General features: G+C 41.4%; 1 protein-coding gene across 1 annotated transcript in view; it reads left to right on the top strand.

The window, feature by feature from the left end:
* LOC139374749 (uncharacterized) overlaps positions 1–11,580 on the top strand; it is a 38,204-nt gene extending 26,624 nt beyond the window's left edge. The window contains exon 7 of the mRNA XM_071115877.1: positions 10,485–11,580. Within this exon, the coding sequence (XP_070971978.1) occupies positions 10,485–11,402 (918 nt within the window). The 3' untranslated portion in view covers positions 11,403–11,580. The remainder of the gene's footprint in view (positions 1–10,484) is intronic.
* Positions 11,581–17,032: the final 5,452 nt, after the last annotated feature.

The raw sequence follows: 17,032 nt of genomic DNA, 5'->3' as shown, positions 1-17,032 counted from the left end.
GTTGAAAGAGTCCAATATTAACATATTTGTTTTCTGAGTTTTAAAAATGGAAACCTCCCCCAGCAGCAGCCAATTTTACTGTTTGTGAAAAAATAACAAAACCGTGTAAAACAGGGAGTAACCACTCTTGTACTTTTGTCCAAAAGTTAACACCTATGTGGCAATACCAGAAAATATGTAAGAAATCCTCCATCTTATTAGTAGCCAAAAATATGTACAATATCTTCAACTGAAACATTCAGATTGTGGAGTCTAATGTTCTATAAATGCTTCTAATGTTCTATAAATGCTTTACAGCTGTAAGTCGCTTGGGGTATGTCTCTATCAGTTTTGCACATCGAGAGACTGACATTTTTTCCCATTCCTCCTTGCAAAACAGCTCGAGCTCAGTGAGGTTGGATGGAGAGCATTTGTGAACAGCAGTTTTCAGTTCTTTCCACAGATTCTCGATTGGATTCAGGTCTGGACTTTGACTTGGCGATTCTAACACCTGGATATGTTTATTTTTGAACCATTCCATTGTAGATTTTGCTTTATGTTTTGGATCATTGTCTTGTTGGAAGACAAATCTCTGTCCCAGTCTCAGGTCTTTTGCAGACTCCATCAGGTTTTCTTCCAGAATGGTCCTGTATTTGGCTCCATCCATCTTCCCATCAATTTTAACCATCTTCCCTGTCCCTGCTGAAGAAAAGCAGGCCCAAACCATGATGCTGCCACCACCATGTTTGACAGTGGGGATGGTGTGTTCAGCTGTGTTGCTTTTACGCCAAACATAACGTTTTGCATTGTTGCCAAAAAGTTCAAATTTGGTTTCATCTGACCAGAGCACCTTCTTCCACATGTTTGGTGTGTCTCCCAGGTGGCTTGTGGCAAACTTTAAATGACACTTTTTATGGATATCTTTAAGAAATGGCTTTCTTCTTGCCACTCTTCCATAAAGGCCAGATTTGTGCAATATACGACTGATTGTTGTCCTATGGACAGAGTCTCCCACCTCAGCTGTAGATCTCTGCAGTTCATCCAGAGTGATCATGGGCCTCTTGGCTGCATCTCTGATCAGTCTTCTCCTTGTATGAGCTGAAAGTTTAGAGGGACGGCCAGGTCTTGGTAGATTTGCAGTGGTCTGATACTCCTTCCATTTCAATATTATCGCTTGCACAGTGCTCCTTGGGATGTTTAAAGCTTGGGAAATCTTTTTGTATCCAAATCCGGCTTTAAACTTCTTCACAACAGTATCTCGGACCTGCCTGGTGTGTTCCTTGTTCTTCATGATGCTCTCTGCGCTTTTAACGGACCTCTGAGACTATCACAGTGCAGGTGCATTTATACGGAGACTTGATTACACACAGATGGATTGTATTTATCATCATTAGTCATTTAGGTCAACATTGGATCATTCAGAGATCCTCACTGAACTTCTGGAGAGAGTTTGCTGCACTGAAAGTAAAGGGGCTGAATAATTTTGCACGCCCAATTTTTCAGTTTTTGATTTGTTAAAAAAGTTTGAAATATCCAATAAATGTCGTTCCACTTCATGATTGTGTCCCACTTGTTGTTGATTCTTCACAAACAAATACAGTTTTATATCTTTATGTTTGAAGCCTGAAATGTGGCAAAAGGTCGCAAAGTTCAAGATGGCCGAATACTTTCGCAAGGCACTGTATCTCTAGTTAACCATCTGTGAGATTTAATATGATATCTACAAACAGTTTCTCTTTCCTTTCCCTTAACTTTTTCTTCCATTCTGTTGGAATTGCTGCCAGTACCTGATAGTAAATATTTTCCCATACAATTGTGCACAGTGTAAAATTCCCATTACTATCAATGATATAATTAAAAAATATATATCTTCTTTTCCAGAAACACATTCCCAATTTTTTAAAATTCATCAGTATATTTGAATTCAACCATATGATCTGCCTCTGAATTTTCCTGAGGATAATGGCTCTGAATTCTCCTGGGGATAATATTGAAAATGCAAGAAAGCTTTTATTGATTATTTGAAGAATGGGTGCCTTCATAACATATGAATATCTCTTGAATTAATGCAGTGTTTTTAGAAATGTCAGAAAATGTATTGAAAATGACATACATAAATATATAATTGACATAAATATTCACACCCACAAGTCAATATATGTTAAAATCACCGTTGGCAGCGATTACAGCTGTGAGTCTTTCTGGATAAGTCTGTAAGAGTGTTGCACACCTGAATTGTACAATATTTGCACATTGTTAACATTTTGTTTTAATTCAAGTTGGTTGTTGATCATAGCTAGACAGCCATTTTGAAGTCTTGCTATATATTTTCAAGCTGATTTAAGTCAAAACTGTAACTAGGCCACTCAGGAACATTCAATGTCATCTTGGTAAGCAACTCCAGTGTGTATTTGGCCTTGTGTTTTAGGTTATTGTCCTGCTGAAAGGTGAATTTGTCTCCCAGTGTGTTGGAATGCAGACTGAACCAGGTCTTCCTCTAGGATTTTCCTGTGCTTAGCTTTATTCCGTTTCTTTTTATCCTAAGAAAAAAAGTCCCTTGCCGATGACAAGCATACCCATAACATGATGCAGCCACCACCATGTTTTAAAATACACTGCTCAAAAAAATAAAGGGAACACTAAAATAACACATCCTAGATCTGAATGAATGAAATATTCTTATTAAATACTTTTTTCTTTACATAGTTGAATGTGCTGACAACAAAATCACACAAAAATGATCAATGGAAATCAAATTTATCAACTCATGGAGGTCTGGATTTGGAATCACACTCAAAATTAAAGTGTAAAACCACACTACAGGCTGATCCAACTTTGATGTAATGTCCTTAAAACAAGTCAAAATGAGGCTCAGTAGTGTGTGTGGCCTCCACGTGCCTGTATGCCCTCCCTACAATGCCTGGGCATGCTCCTGATGAGGTGGCGGATGGTCTCCTGAGGGATCTCCTCCCTGACCTGGACTAAAGCATCCGCCAACTCCTGGACAGTCTGTGGTGCAACGTGGCGTTGGTGGATGGAGCGAGACATGATGTCCCAGATGTGCTCAATTGGATTCAGGTCTGGGGAACGGGTGGGCCAGTCCATAGCATCAATGCCTTCCTCTTGCAGGAACTGCTGACACACTCCAGCCACATTGTCTTGCAGTAGGAGGAACCCAGGGCCAACCACACCAGCATATGGTCTCACAGGGGGTCTGAGGATCTCATCTCGGTACCTAATGGCAGTCAGGCTACCTCTGGCGAGCACATGGAGGGCTGTGCCACCCCACACCATGACTGACCCACCGCCAAACCGGTCATGCTGGAGGATGTTGCAGGCAGCAGAACGTTCTCCACGGCGTCTCCAGACTCTGTCACGTCTGTCACGTGCTGAGTGTGAATCTGCTTTCATCTGTGAAGAGCACAGGGCGCCAGTAGCAAATTTGCCAATCTTGGTGTTCTCTGGCAAATGCCAAACGTCCTGCACGGTGTTGGGCTGTAAGCACAACCCCCACCTGTGGACGTCGGGCCCTCATACCACCCTCATGGAGTCTGTTTCTGACCGTTTGAGCAGACACATGCACATTTGTGGCCTGCTGGAGGTCATTTTGCAGGACTCTGGCAGTGCTCCTCCTGCTCCTCCTTGCACAAAGGCGGAGGTAGCGGTCCTGCTGCTGGGTTGTTGCCCTCCTACGGCCTCCTCCACGTCTCCTGATGTACTGGCCTGTCTCCTGGTAGCGCCTCCATGCTCTGGACACTACTCTGACAGACACAGCAAACCTTCTTGCCTCAGCTCTCATGTGCCATCCTGGATGAGCTGCACTACCTGAGACACTTGTGTAGGTTCTAGACTCCGTCTCATGCTACCACTAGAGTGAAAAGACCACCAGCATTCAAAAGTGACCAAAACATCAGCCAGGAAGCATAGGAACTGAGAAGTGGTCTGTTGTCACCACCTGCAGAACCACTCCTTTATTGGGGGTGTCTTGCTAATTGCCTATAATTTCCACCTGTTGTCTATTCGATTTGCACAACAGCATGTGACATTTATTGTCAATCAGTGTTGCTTCCTAAGTGGACAGTTTCATTTCACAGAAGTGTGATTGACTTGGAGTTACATTGTGTTGTTTAAGTGTTCCCTTTATTTTTTTGAGCAGTGTATGAAGACTGGTACTCTGTGTTGTGTTGGATTTGCCTCAAACATAACACTTACTATTCAGTATAAAAAGTTAATTTCTTTGCCACATGTTTTACTTTAGTGCCTTATTGCAAACATGTTTTGGAATATATTTATTATGTACAGGCTTAATTCTTTTCATTCTGTCATTTAGGTTAATAGTGGAGAAACTACAATGTTGTTCATCCATCCTCAGTTTTCTCCTATCACAGCCATTAAACTTTGTAATTGTTTTAAAGTCACCATTGGCGTCATGGTGAAATTGGTCACCATTGGCCTCATGGAACAGTTTCCTTCCTGTCCGGCAACTGAGTTAGGAAGGATGCCTGTGTCTTTGTAGTGATGGTGTATTGATACACCATCCAAAGTTTAATTAATAACTTCACCATGTCCAAAGGGATATTCAATGTCTGCTTTTTTACATTTTTACCCATCTACCAATAGGTGCCCTTATTTGCAAGGCATTGTAAAACCTCCGTGGTCTTTGTGGTTGAATCAGTGTTTGTTTGAAATTCACAGCTCAACTGAGGGACCTTACATATAATATGTATGTGTGGGATACAGAGATGAGGTAGTCATTCAAAAAGTATGCTAAACACTATTATTGCACACTGAACATTCATTATCTTCTTTGATAAGCAACTCCAGTGTAGATTTGGCCTTGTGTTTTAGGCTATTGTCCTGCTGAAAGGTGAAATCATCTCCCAGTGTCTGGTGAAAAGCAGACTGAACCAGGTTTTCCTCTAGGACTTTGCCTGTGCTTAGCTCCGTTCCATAATTTTTTTTTATCCTGATAAATCCTGAGCAGTTTCCTTTTTCTCCGGCAACTGAGTTAGGAAGAACATCTATCTTTGTAGTGACTAGGTGTATAGATTATTATTTTATAGGGCAAGGCAGCTCTAACCAACATCTCCAATCTCGTCTCACTGATTGGGCTCCAGGTTAGCTGACTCCTGACTTAAATTAGCTTTTAGAGAAGTCATTAGCCTATTCACATACTTTTTCCAACCTACACTGTGATTGTTTAAATTATGTATTCAATATAGACAAGACAAATACAATAATTTGTGTGTTATTAGTTTAAGAACACTATATTTGTCTGATGTTGTGACTTAGATGAAGATCAGATTAAATTTGATAACCAATTTATGCATAAATCCAGGTAATTCCAAAGGGTTCACATACTTTTTCTTGCCACTGTATTGACTCGAGACATTTCAGGTTTTTATTTTGTATTTATTTGTAAACATTTCTAAAAACATAATTCCACTTTGACATTATAGGGTAATGTGTGTAGTCCAGTGACACAAAATTCAGGCTGTAAAGGGGTGTGAATACTTTCTGAAGGCACTGTAGATAAACAGGGTAATGAATGTGTTTTTCAAGGTTATTCTGCCATATAAAGACAAAGCTTTACCTTTCCACAGCAATAGTATTTTGTCAATCTTGGCTAGCTTCACATCTAAGTTCTCCTTTACAAGATCCTTCATTCTTTTGGAATGTGGATGCCAAGCATGTCCACTGGGCCATTGCTCCACTTCATTGGTACACAACAGGGCAAAAGATAGTTCTTAACTTTCTTAAGGAACCCACTCTCAAAAAGGTGTATTTCTCATAATTTGGTTTCAGACCCGATAAATTAGAAAAGTCATTAAAATCTTCAATAAGAGCAACTAGTGATGATTGTTGAGGCTGAAAGGCAAATGCTGTATCATCTGCATATAAGGACATTTTGGTTGTAATACCACTGATACACAGACCTACTATACTGAACAAAAATAAATGCAACAACTTCATGATTTTACTTAGTTACAGTTCATATAAGAACATCAGTCAATTGAAATAAATTCATTATGCCCGAATCTATGGATTTCACATGACTGGGCAGGGGCACAGCCATGGTTGGGCCTGGGAGGGCATAGGCCCACCTACTGAGGAGCCAGGTGCAGCCAATCAGAATGAGTTTATCCCTACAAAAGGGCTTTATTACAGACAGAAATACTCCTCAGTTTCATCAGCTGTCTGGGTGGCTGGTCTCAGGTGATCCCGCAGGTAAATAAGACAGATGTGGAGATCCTGTACTGTCAAATTCTCTAAACAGACGTTGAAGGTGACTTATGGTAGAGAAATGAACATTAGATTCTCTGGGAACAGCTCTGGTGGACATTCCTGCTGTCAGCATGCCAATTGCGCACACCTTCTAAACTTGAGAAACCTGTGGCATTGTAATGTGTGACAAAACTGCACATTTTAGAGTGGCCTTTTATTGTCCCCAACACAAGGTGCACCTGTGTAATGATCATGCTGTTTAATCAGCTTCTTGATATGCCACACCTGTCAGGTGGATGGATTATCTTGGCAAAGGAAAAATACTCACTAGAGAGAAATAATATTTTCTTGTGTATGGAACATTTCTGTGATCTTTTATTTCAGATCAACATGGGACCAACACTTTACATGTTGGGTTTATATTTTTGTTCAGTATATATTGGAATTGTTCCTGATTGGGATGGCCAGAATCTCGATAGCCAATAAGAATAAATAAGGCGAAACTGGATCCCCTTGTCGGACCCTCTAAATAAATAAATACCCAATATTCACTACTTTACTCACTGGTTTCTGATATAAACGACGATCAAAAGCCTCCTCAAAATCTGCACCTGTCTTTTCTTCTATTTCACAATGTTCAATAGTTTACAAAAAATAACCAATATTGACACCTATGTAGCAACCCTAAATAAAGCCAGATTGCTCACTTTGTTTATTACTTTCTTCATTCTAAGTGCTAAACATCTTGATAGAATATGGGTATCACAGCACAAAGTGAGGGGTCTTCAGTTTGAGGTGCACAGGGCTTATATAATGGCCATTTGCTTCCTGCTTCAATATTAATGTAATTAGTCCCTCTCTTTGGGATGTTGATCATTCCCCCTGTTCAAATGAAAAATGTAAGCAGGTGAGCAAAGGTTCTTAGTTTTCTGTAAAAATACCCTGTACCCCTCAATTGGCATACCGTCCAAGCCAGGAGATTTACCAGTTAGTTTGGAATGAGTTAATTGCCATTACTAGTTTATCGTCAGCGATCAACCCCTCACAGGATGCTATTTGTATTTCTGTTAAGCTGCAATATGTAACTTTTTGGGTGACCCTACCAAATTCACATTGAAAGCCAAGGTCAATCCTTTTCATCTCAGTATAGCTTGCCGTTAATATAGAGCTTGTGAACAACAATATAAGCACCAAGCCAAGTCTATCTTCCTTAAAGCTGCAATATGTAATATTTTGGGCGACCCAATCAAATTCATATAGAAATGTGCGTTATAGATCTGTCAATCTCATTGAACGCAAGTCTAAGAAGCGGTAGATCTGTTCTATGTGCGAATTTCTTAAGTTTAGTTTTTGCATCTTTTACTTTCGGTTTTGTGAAACAGCTTCAGACGGTTGAAAAGATACTTCAGACGGTTTAGATAGTACAATGATTCTCTACACTGATTTCTTGTTTTGTCACATAAACTGAAATTAGGCAAACTATTAGAATTTTAGCAACCAGTGCTTCATATTGCATATTTAAGCATTGGGTAGGATGTTTTCCACCTGTTATTTCTTTCTTTAGGAAACTGGTCATTAAGCTTTGTAATAGTCTACCCTTGGATTTAACTGGTACTTTTTATTTTTCTCCAATGACCGAATTTGGCCATGATGGGGCAATTTTCAATACCTCATCTGCTAGGATATATGGTTTTGTTTGTATATTTCCATCATTATTCTCAGAAAGACCTGTGAAAACCAGGTTCTCTCTCATCGAATGGGACTGTAGGTCTAATAAATCCCCCTAGAGTCTATTGATACACCAGTGCATCAATATAAGTAACACTTAAAAATTCCCATCAAAATCTTTCAGTTTAAGCTAGAGAAATCTGTTTTGTGGCATAGGCTGAGTCTCAATTTTGATTTGATATTTCCATTTATGAATGTGTTATTCAATGTGTTTTTGGGGGATCTGGTACTAAAGGCCAAAGTCTATATTTGATCAAATATATACAGTACCAGTCAAAGTTGACACACCAACTCATTCAAGGGTTTTTCTTTATTTTTACTATTTTCTACATTGTAGAATAATAGTGAAGACATCAAAACTATGAAATAACACACATGGAATCATGTAGTAACAAAAAAAGTGTTAAACAAATCAAAATGTATTTTATATTTGAGATTCAAAGTAGCCACCCTTTTACTTGATGACAGCTTTGCACACTTGGCATTCTCTCAACCAGCTTCATGAGGCAGTCACCTGGAATGCATTTCAAAGTTCATTTGTGGAACTAATTTCCTTCTTAATGCATTTGAGCCAATCAGTTGTGTTGTGACAAGTTAAGGGTGGTATACAGAAGATAGCCCTATTTGGTTAAAGACCAAGTCCATATTATGGCAAGAACAGCTCGAATAAGCAAAGAGAAACGACAGTCCATCATTAGTTTAGGACATGAAGGTCCTAAAGAACTTTGAGACTTTGAAAGTTTCTTCAAGTGCAGTCGCAAAAACCATCAAGCTCTGTGAAGAAACTGGTTCATGAGGACCGCCACAGGAATGGAAGACCCAGAGTTCTCTGCTGCAGAGGATAAGTTCATTAGAGTTACCAGCCTCAGAAATTGCAGCCCAAATAAATGCTTCACAGAGTTCAAGCAACAGTCACATCTCAACATCAACTGTTCAGAGGAGACTGCATGAAATCAGGCCTTCATGGTCAAATTGCTGCAAAGAAACCACTACTAAAGGACACCAATAAGAAGAAGAGACTTGCTTGGGCCAAGAAACACGATCAATGGAAATTAGACCGGTGGAAATCTGTCAGTTGGTCTGATGAGTCCAAATTTGAGATTTTTGGTTCCAACCACCGTGTCTTTGTGAGACGCAGAGTAAGTGAATGGATGATCTCCGCATGTGTGGTTCCCACTGTGAAGTGGTGGAGGTGTCTGTGATTTGTTTAGAATTCAAAGCAGACTTAACCAGCATGGCTACCACAGCATTCTGCAGCGATACACCACTCCATCTGGTTTGCGCTTCGTGGGACTATCTTTTGTTTTTCAACAGGACAATGATCCAACACACCTCTAGGCTGTGTAAGGGCTATTTGACCAAGAAGTAGAATGATGGAGAGCTGCATCCGATTACCTAGACTCCATAATCACCAAACCTCAACCCAATTGAGATGGTATTGGATGAGTTGAACCTCAGAGTGAAAGAAAAGCAGCCAACAAGTGTTCAGTATATGAAAAGCATTCCAGGAGAAGCTGGTTGAGAGAATGCCAAGAGTGTGCAAAGCTGTCATCAAGGCAAAGGTTGGCTACTTTGAAGAATCTAAAATATATTTTGATTTGTTTAACACTTTTTTGGTTACTACATGATTCCATATGTGTTATTTCATAGTTTGAATGTCTTCACTATTATTTTACACTGTAGAAAATAGCAAAAAAAAAACAACCTTTGAATGAGTAGGTGTGTCCAAACTTGACTGGTACTATATATCTATTTTTAGACCTACAAATTCAAAATCGAATAGCTAAATAATACACGGTATGACCATCTTAGAACAAAAATAACCCCCCAGTCTTAAACTCTAGAGAAATAACATGTATTTGAGCATTTTGTCACTTGATAATGAATTAACAGTAGTTGTGAATGTTTTGACATTACCTTTGAGCTGTAGGTTGTCTTTGATCAGGTATTTTAATTGGAGCTGGCTGAGATATTTGTGCACACGTTTTTGTTGTAGTACATTTACCGCTTATTCTCCCCAATTTCATGATATCCATTTGGTAGTTAGTCTTGTCCCATCGCTGCAACCCTCCTACAGACTCAGGAGAGGTGAAGGTCGAGAGCCATGCGTCCACCGAAACGCGACCCTGCCAAGCCAAACTTCTTCTTGACACACTGCTCACTTAACCCGGAAGCCAGCCGCACCAATGTGTCGGAGGAAACACTGTCCATTTGCACACAACTTCTAGCATTGATCATTTCTTGTCGACGGACTGTAGTACATTCCAAATCAAATGTCCACAGATTTGTTTCTGCATCTTTTCGCTCCTTGGGGAGCTTGTTCTAATGGTTAATGTTTTATAATCATAGAAAGAGAAATGGGTGTGCGCAGCTCAAATGTTCATAGTGACAAGAGTTCTGCGGGTGCCGCTGATGAAGGCTGCCGGCGAAACGCATCCATTTGTTCTGGCCTCTGTTGCTAAACATGGCATTTGAGCTGAGAACATGTGTGTAGAGCAAATGGTTTCTTATATAAACCTTTATATGCTCTTCTGTACAATTTGTGTTTACAGTCTGCAGTCCATGAAGACCTGCAGATATCAGGTGTTGCTGGCGGGAGAGACTGGATCTCTGAGGCGGCTGGACACAAACCCTGGCCTCAGATCAGAACAGTGGATCAGGAGCTGTCATGCTTCCTTCCCAAGTCGGAACCAGCACCCAACCGTGAGGGACAGAGACTACAGCACCACACAGAACACAACCAGTGGACAGGGGGACTGAACAACCTCAGAGAGACAGGCTCCAATCAGGGATCCAGTCTGCAGCATAGACCCTTCTCTTCACAGTCTCAGTGCAGGGATGAAGCAGGGCCTGGGGCTGATAGAGATAGACCCTCCTGTTCCTATGATACAAACACCACAGTATCCATGATGAACAAAGCAGGTCACCCTGGGCTTCAGCCTTCACAGAGGGTGGTGGGAGACCCCCCGGGTGATTGTCTTTCAGGAGGTCTGTCTTCTTTAGGATCTCGTCTAATGCCTGGTGACTGGGTTCATAGAAGTCCTGGACCTGGGTCTAGCCTTCCTCAGTTACCTCATGGTTACCCCACCAATACAGACAGGGTAAGGATGAGCGTTCACCACGAGATTTACCTTGCTTATAACACAGCACACAATCCCAACAACACCCAAACATTGACAAGAGGTCAAGGAGGGAGCTCAAAGACTAACCACCTGAGGGCGGTGGCCCCTGATTCTACCTACTCTGGTGTCATTGGGTCACAACGTGGGAGGCTGAGCATTAGGACAGACGCAGACAAGCCGTACATCTGCCCCACGTGTGGGAAGCGCTTTACTGAGGCGACCTATGTGAAGAAGCACCAGACCGTTCACACCAAGGAGAGGCCCTTCAAATGCAAACTATGTCACAAGAGCTTCTCCTTCCTGACTAACCTTACCAAACATAGTGTCCACAAAGGAGAGAAATCATAGCAGTGTGGCTTGAGTTTTAAACAGGGAATATCTGGGAACCATTATTTAGCTGACATGACCAAACGTATGTGGACACCTGCTCGTCAAACATCTCATTCCAAAATCATGGGCATTAATATTGGTATCCCCTTTGCTGCTATAACATCATCCACTCTTCTGGGAAGGCTTTCCACTACATGTTGGAACATTGCTGCAGGGACTTCCTTCCATTCAACCACAAAATAATTAGTGAGCTCGGGCACTGATGTTGGGCAATTAGGCCTGGCTCGCAGTCGGCGTTCCAATTCATCCCAAAGGTGTAAGATGGGGTTGAGGTCAGGGCTCTGTGCAGGCCAGTCAAGTTCTTCCACACCGATCTCAACAGACCATTTGTGTATGGACCTTGCTTTGTGCACAGGGGCGTTGTCATGCTGAAACAGGAAAGGGTCTTCCCCAAACTGTTGCCACAAACTTGGACGCACAGAATCGTCTAGAATGTCATTGCATGCTGTAGCGTTAAGATTTCCCTTCACTGGAACTAAGGGGCCTAGCCCGAACCATGAAAAACAGCTCCAAACCATTATTCCTCCTCCACCCAACTTTACAGTTGGCACTATGAATTCGGGCAAGTAGTGTTCTCGTGGCATCTGCCAAACTCAGATTTGTCGGTCGGACTGCCATGGTGAAGTTGGACTGCCAGATTGCGAAGCGTGATTCATCACTCCAGAGAATGCGTTTCCTCTGCTCCAGAGTCCAATGCCAACAGTTGGCATTGCGTATGGTGATCTTAGACTTGTGTGCGGCTGCTCAGCCATAGAAACCCATTTCATGAAGCTCCAGACGAACAATTCTTGTGCTGACGTTGCTTCCAGAGGCAGCTGGGAACTGGGTAGTGAGTGTTGCTACCGACAATTTGTACACGCTACGCTCTTCAGCAGTCCAGTTCTGTGAACTTGTGCGGCCTACCACTTCGCAGCTGTGCCATTGTTCCTACTAAATGTTTCCACTTCAAAATAACAGCATTTACAGTTGACCGGGGCAGCTGTAGCAGGGCAGAAATTTGACAAACGGACTTGTTGGAAAGGTGGCATCCTGTGACGGTGCCACATTGAAAGTCACTGAGCTCTTCAGTAAGGTCATTCCACTACCAATATTTGTTTATGGTGTGAGCAGACCAAGACCTTTGAGGCTGCTCTAAAGCTGAAAGGTGGAATAAACAAGTCGGGAGCAGGTTTTCTTACATTGAACAAAGTTGTCTATTGATGTCTTTCTTACTTCTCAAAGAATCCCACACAATCAAGGATGATCTCACAAGAAAAACAGAAATCTTCTTCTTTACAGGAACAAGGAACACAACCTTTCACTATAACATAATTACGGGTGTGTCCCCGCCTTAACTATCCGTTCGTGGAGAGCTCCCTTCTGGTGGTGTTGCGGATCCATGGTTGCCATTCCCAAGAGGTCGTTTGTCCTCTTCTTCTCCCTCCCATCCGGTAGGTCTTCACCTTTGGAGAAGCAATCACTCTTTTTTTTCTCCAGTCTCCCCCACTGCCGGTTCCCTCCTCTCTCTTGTAGGGGGAAGAGAATAGGTAATTCATACCGTCAGCTGTGCTTACGTGCCTCTGATCACCTTGACTCACATGCCGGACTAGGCTACTATCCGTGGGACCAGCCTGCCCCCTGGTGGTCCTTCCACAATGGTGAATCCACTAATTTGAAGGGGTGTCCACATACCTTTGTATATATAGTGTATCTTACAAGAGCTTCTCCCTGAGTATCCTTATCAGACACAGGAGTGTCCACAATATGGAGAAATTGTAGCAGTGTGGCTTGAGTTTTGTTAGTATTGGTATTTTATTAGGATCCCCATTAGCTTTTGCAAAAGCATCAGGTTCTCTTCCTGGGGTCCACAAAAAACATGACACAATACAGAACATTAATAGACAAGAACAGCTTATGGACAGAACTACATACATTTAAAACGTCACACAGACTACATATGAGCACATACACACAAAATATCTAGGTCAAATAGGGCAGAGGCTCTGTGACATGAGATGTTCATTAATCTGTTTTTTTTTTAAACAGGTTTGCTGTTCACTTGAGTAATTTGAGATGGAAGAGAGATCCATGCAATCATGGCTGTATATAATACTGTATGTTTCTTTCATTTGTTCTGGATTTAGGACTGAAAAGACCCCTAGTGGCATGTCGGGTAGGCTAAGTGTGTGTGTCAGAGCTATGTGTAAGTGGACAATGCAAAGAATTTGGAATTTTCAACACATTGTTTCTTATGAAAAAAAGTGATGCAGTCACTTTTAGCCAAGAGAGACTGGTGTGTATAGTATTGATATTAGCTCTCTGATTACAGTGAAGGGCAACACGTGCCGCTCTGTTCTGGACCAGCTGCAGTTTTTCTATGTCCTTTGCAGCACCAGACCGGGCAATAATCAAGATGAGATAAAACTAGAGCTTTCTTTGTGGAGTGTGGTGTCAAAAAAGCAGAGCATTATCTTTATCATGGACAGATCTCTCTCCATCTTTACAACCACTCAATTAATATGTTTTGACCATGACAGTTTACAATCATTTTCTGGTTAGATAAATAAAATACAAAAATCCAAGGTGCCTTTTGGCAAACTCCAAGCGGGCTGTCATGTGCCTTTTACTGAAGAATGGCCTCTGTCTGGCCACTCTACCATAAAGGCCTGATTGGTGGAGTGCTGCAGAAATGATTGGTGGAGTGCTGCAGAGGAACTCTGGAGCTCTGTCAGAGTGACCATCGGGTTCTTGGTCACCTACCTGACCAAGTCCATTCTTCCCCGATTGCTCAGTATGGCAAGGGGGCCAGCTCTAGGAAGAGTCTTGGTGGTTCCAAACTTCTTCCATTTAAGAAGGATTGAGTCCACGGTGTTCTTGGGGTCCTTCAATGTCCTTCATTTTTTGGAACCCTTCCCCAAATCTGTTCCTCAACACAATCCTGTCTCGGAGCTCTATGGACAATTCTTTCAACCTCATGGCTTGGTTTTTGCTCTGACATGCACTGTCAACTGTCAGACCTTATATAGACAGGTGTGCGCTTTTCCAAATCATGTCCAATCAATTGAATTTACCACAGGTGGACTCCAATCAAGTTGTAGAAACATCAAGGATGAATCAACATTCGGCGCCAAAAGAGATGGCCGGCTTGTTTCGCGTTCTTAGGAAACTATGCAGTATTTTGTTTTTTTATGTATTATTTCTTGCGCTGTTACCCCAGGAAATCTTAAGTCTTATTACATACAGCTTGGAGGAACTATTGGATATAAGACCAACGTCAACTTACCAACATTATGACCAGGAATAGGACTTTTCCGAAGCGGATCCTCTGTTATTGCAAGTTCAAATCTCCGGCTGACAAAGTACAAATCTGTCGTTCTGCCCCTGAACAGGCAGTTAACCCACTGTTCCAAGGCCGTCATTGAAAATAAGAATTTGTTCTTAACTTGCTTAGTTAAATAAAGGTAAAATTAAAAATAAATAAAAAAGGATCGGATTCCAGCAGGCGACCCAAAACAATGGCTCCGCAGAAGGGGCAGACGGAGAGGTCTTCTGGTCTTGTAGACAGGCACATCGCCCACCGCTCCCGAGTATACTACTTACCAATGTCCAGTCTCTTGACAACAAGGTAGACGAAATCCGAGCAAGGGTTGCCTTCCAGAGAGACATCAGAGATTGCAACATTCTCTGCTTCATGGAAACATGGCTCACTCGGGATACGTTATCAGAGTCGGTACAGCCTCCTGGTTTCTTCACGCATCGTGCTGACAGAAACAAACATCTCTCTGGTAAGAAGAAGGGCGGGGGTGTATGCCTTATGATTAACGAGTCGTGGTGTGATCATAACAACATACAGGAACTCAAGTCCTTTTGTTCACCTAACCTAGAATTCCTTACAATCAAATCCCGACCGCATTATCTACCAAGAGAATTCTCTTCGATTATAATCACAGTCGTGTATATCCCCCCCAAGCAGACACCTCAACGGCCCCGAAATAACTTCTTGGACTCTATGTGAACTGAAACCACATATCCCGAGGCTGCATATCGAAGTAAATGTGGAGTCCTGCTATGATATGGTGTGTGGTCCTCCCACTACCACTCGGGAAAACATGCAGTTTATTAGGCTACAGATTCAATAATTTATGAAGTTCACAGGGTGGTTAAAGTGCACGGTGATCTTGATGCTTTTTTCCAATAAATATAGAGGGTCTGATTCTGGTGACTTGATGATCGATGCTTGACAATATTCTAGCTCTTATCCATAATAATTTAATCATGTAGCCTAGACTACCCAACCCTCACAGCCTTCCCGCACTGTATCTGTGAGCTGTTGGCTAGGGCTCACGTGCCAAGACCAGAGAATTTGCGATTTAACACAACAGTTTTTGTGACAAATCAGTAGATTTTTATTCGGTACATGAAAACATAACTTCTAAAATTATTTGCATGTGCACTACGTGATCACGCAGAGCCTTTCATCCGCAACAAGTTGTTTTGATGGAAACATCTCTGGTGGGAAAATGTGCACATTGTTTTTATGCAGATGTTAGATTTATTCGCATGAAAATCTGTTGCTAATTGGATCTAAACCTAGATATTATGTATCCCTCATGTCTGTAGCAAACATTGCCACTCAATCATTTACTTACTCAGCCACACAAGTCACACACTCAAAGTTGGCTGTATGTATACTGATCTACACTCCCCTAGTATTTATTTGGACAGTGAAGCTACATTTTTTAATTTGGCTCTATTCCCAGAATTTTGGATTTGAGGTCAACTGTTTCATGTGAGGTGACAGTACAGAATGTCACTTTTTATTTGAAGGTATTTTCATAACTACAGTGTCTTTAGAAAGTATTCATACCCCTTGACTTTTTCCAAATGTTGTTACAGCCCGAATTTAACATTTATTAAATTGAGATTTGTTGACACTGGCCTACACAATAACCCATAATGTCAAAGTGGAATGATGTATTCCGTAATTTTTACAAATGAATAAAAAAGCTGAAATGTATTGAGTCAATAAGTATTACGTCCCTGTTATGGAAAGCCTAAATAAATTCAGGAGTAACAAAAAAAAAGCTTAACAAGTCACATAATAAGTTGCATGTTTTTTGTATCCCACACATACAATTATTTGTAAGGTCCCTCAGTCGAGCAGTGAATTTCAAACGCAGATTCAACCACAAAGACCTCACAAAGAAGGGCACAATTGGTAAAAAAAAGAAGAAGACATTGAATATCCCTTTGAGCATGGTGAAGTTATTAATTACAATATGGATGGTGTATCAATATACACAGTTAATACAAAGATACAGGTGTCCTTCCTAACTCAGTTGCCGGAGAGGAAGGAAACTGCTCAGAGATTTCAGCATGAGGCCAATGGTGACTTTAAAACGGTTACAGAGTTTAATGGCTGTGATAGGAGAAAACTGAGGAAGGATCAACAACAATATAGTTAGTCCACAATACTAACCTAATTGTCAGAGTGAAAAGAAGGAAGCCTGTACAGAATATTCTCAAAACATGCATCCTGTTTGCGCTGTGCTGAATACAAAGTCTTATGTTTGTGGCAAATCCAATACAACAAATTACTGAGTATCACC

Source organism: Oncorhynchus clarkii, chromosome 19 (assembly GCF_045791955.1).
Source record: "Oncorhynchus clarkii lewisi isolate Uvic-CL-2024 chromosome 19, UVic_Ocla_1.0, whole genome shotgun sequence".
In the NCBI taxonomy this organism is placed as follows: Eukaryota; Metazoa; Chordata; class Actinopteri; order Salmoniformes; family Salmonidae; genus Oncorhynchus; species Oncorhynchus clarkii.
This window is presented reverse-complemented; position numbering and strand designations above follow the sequence as displayed.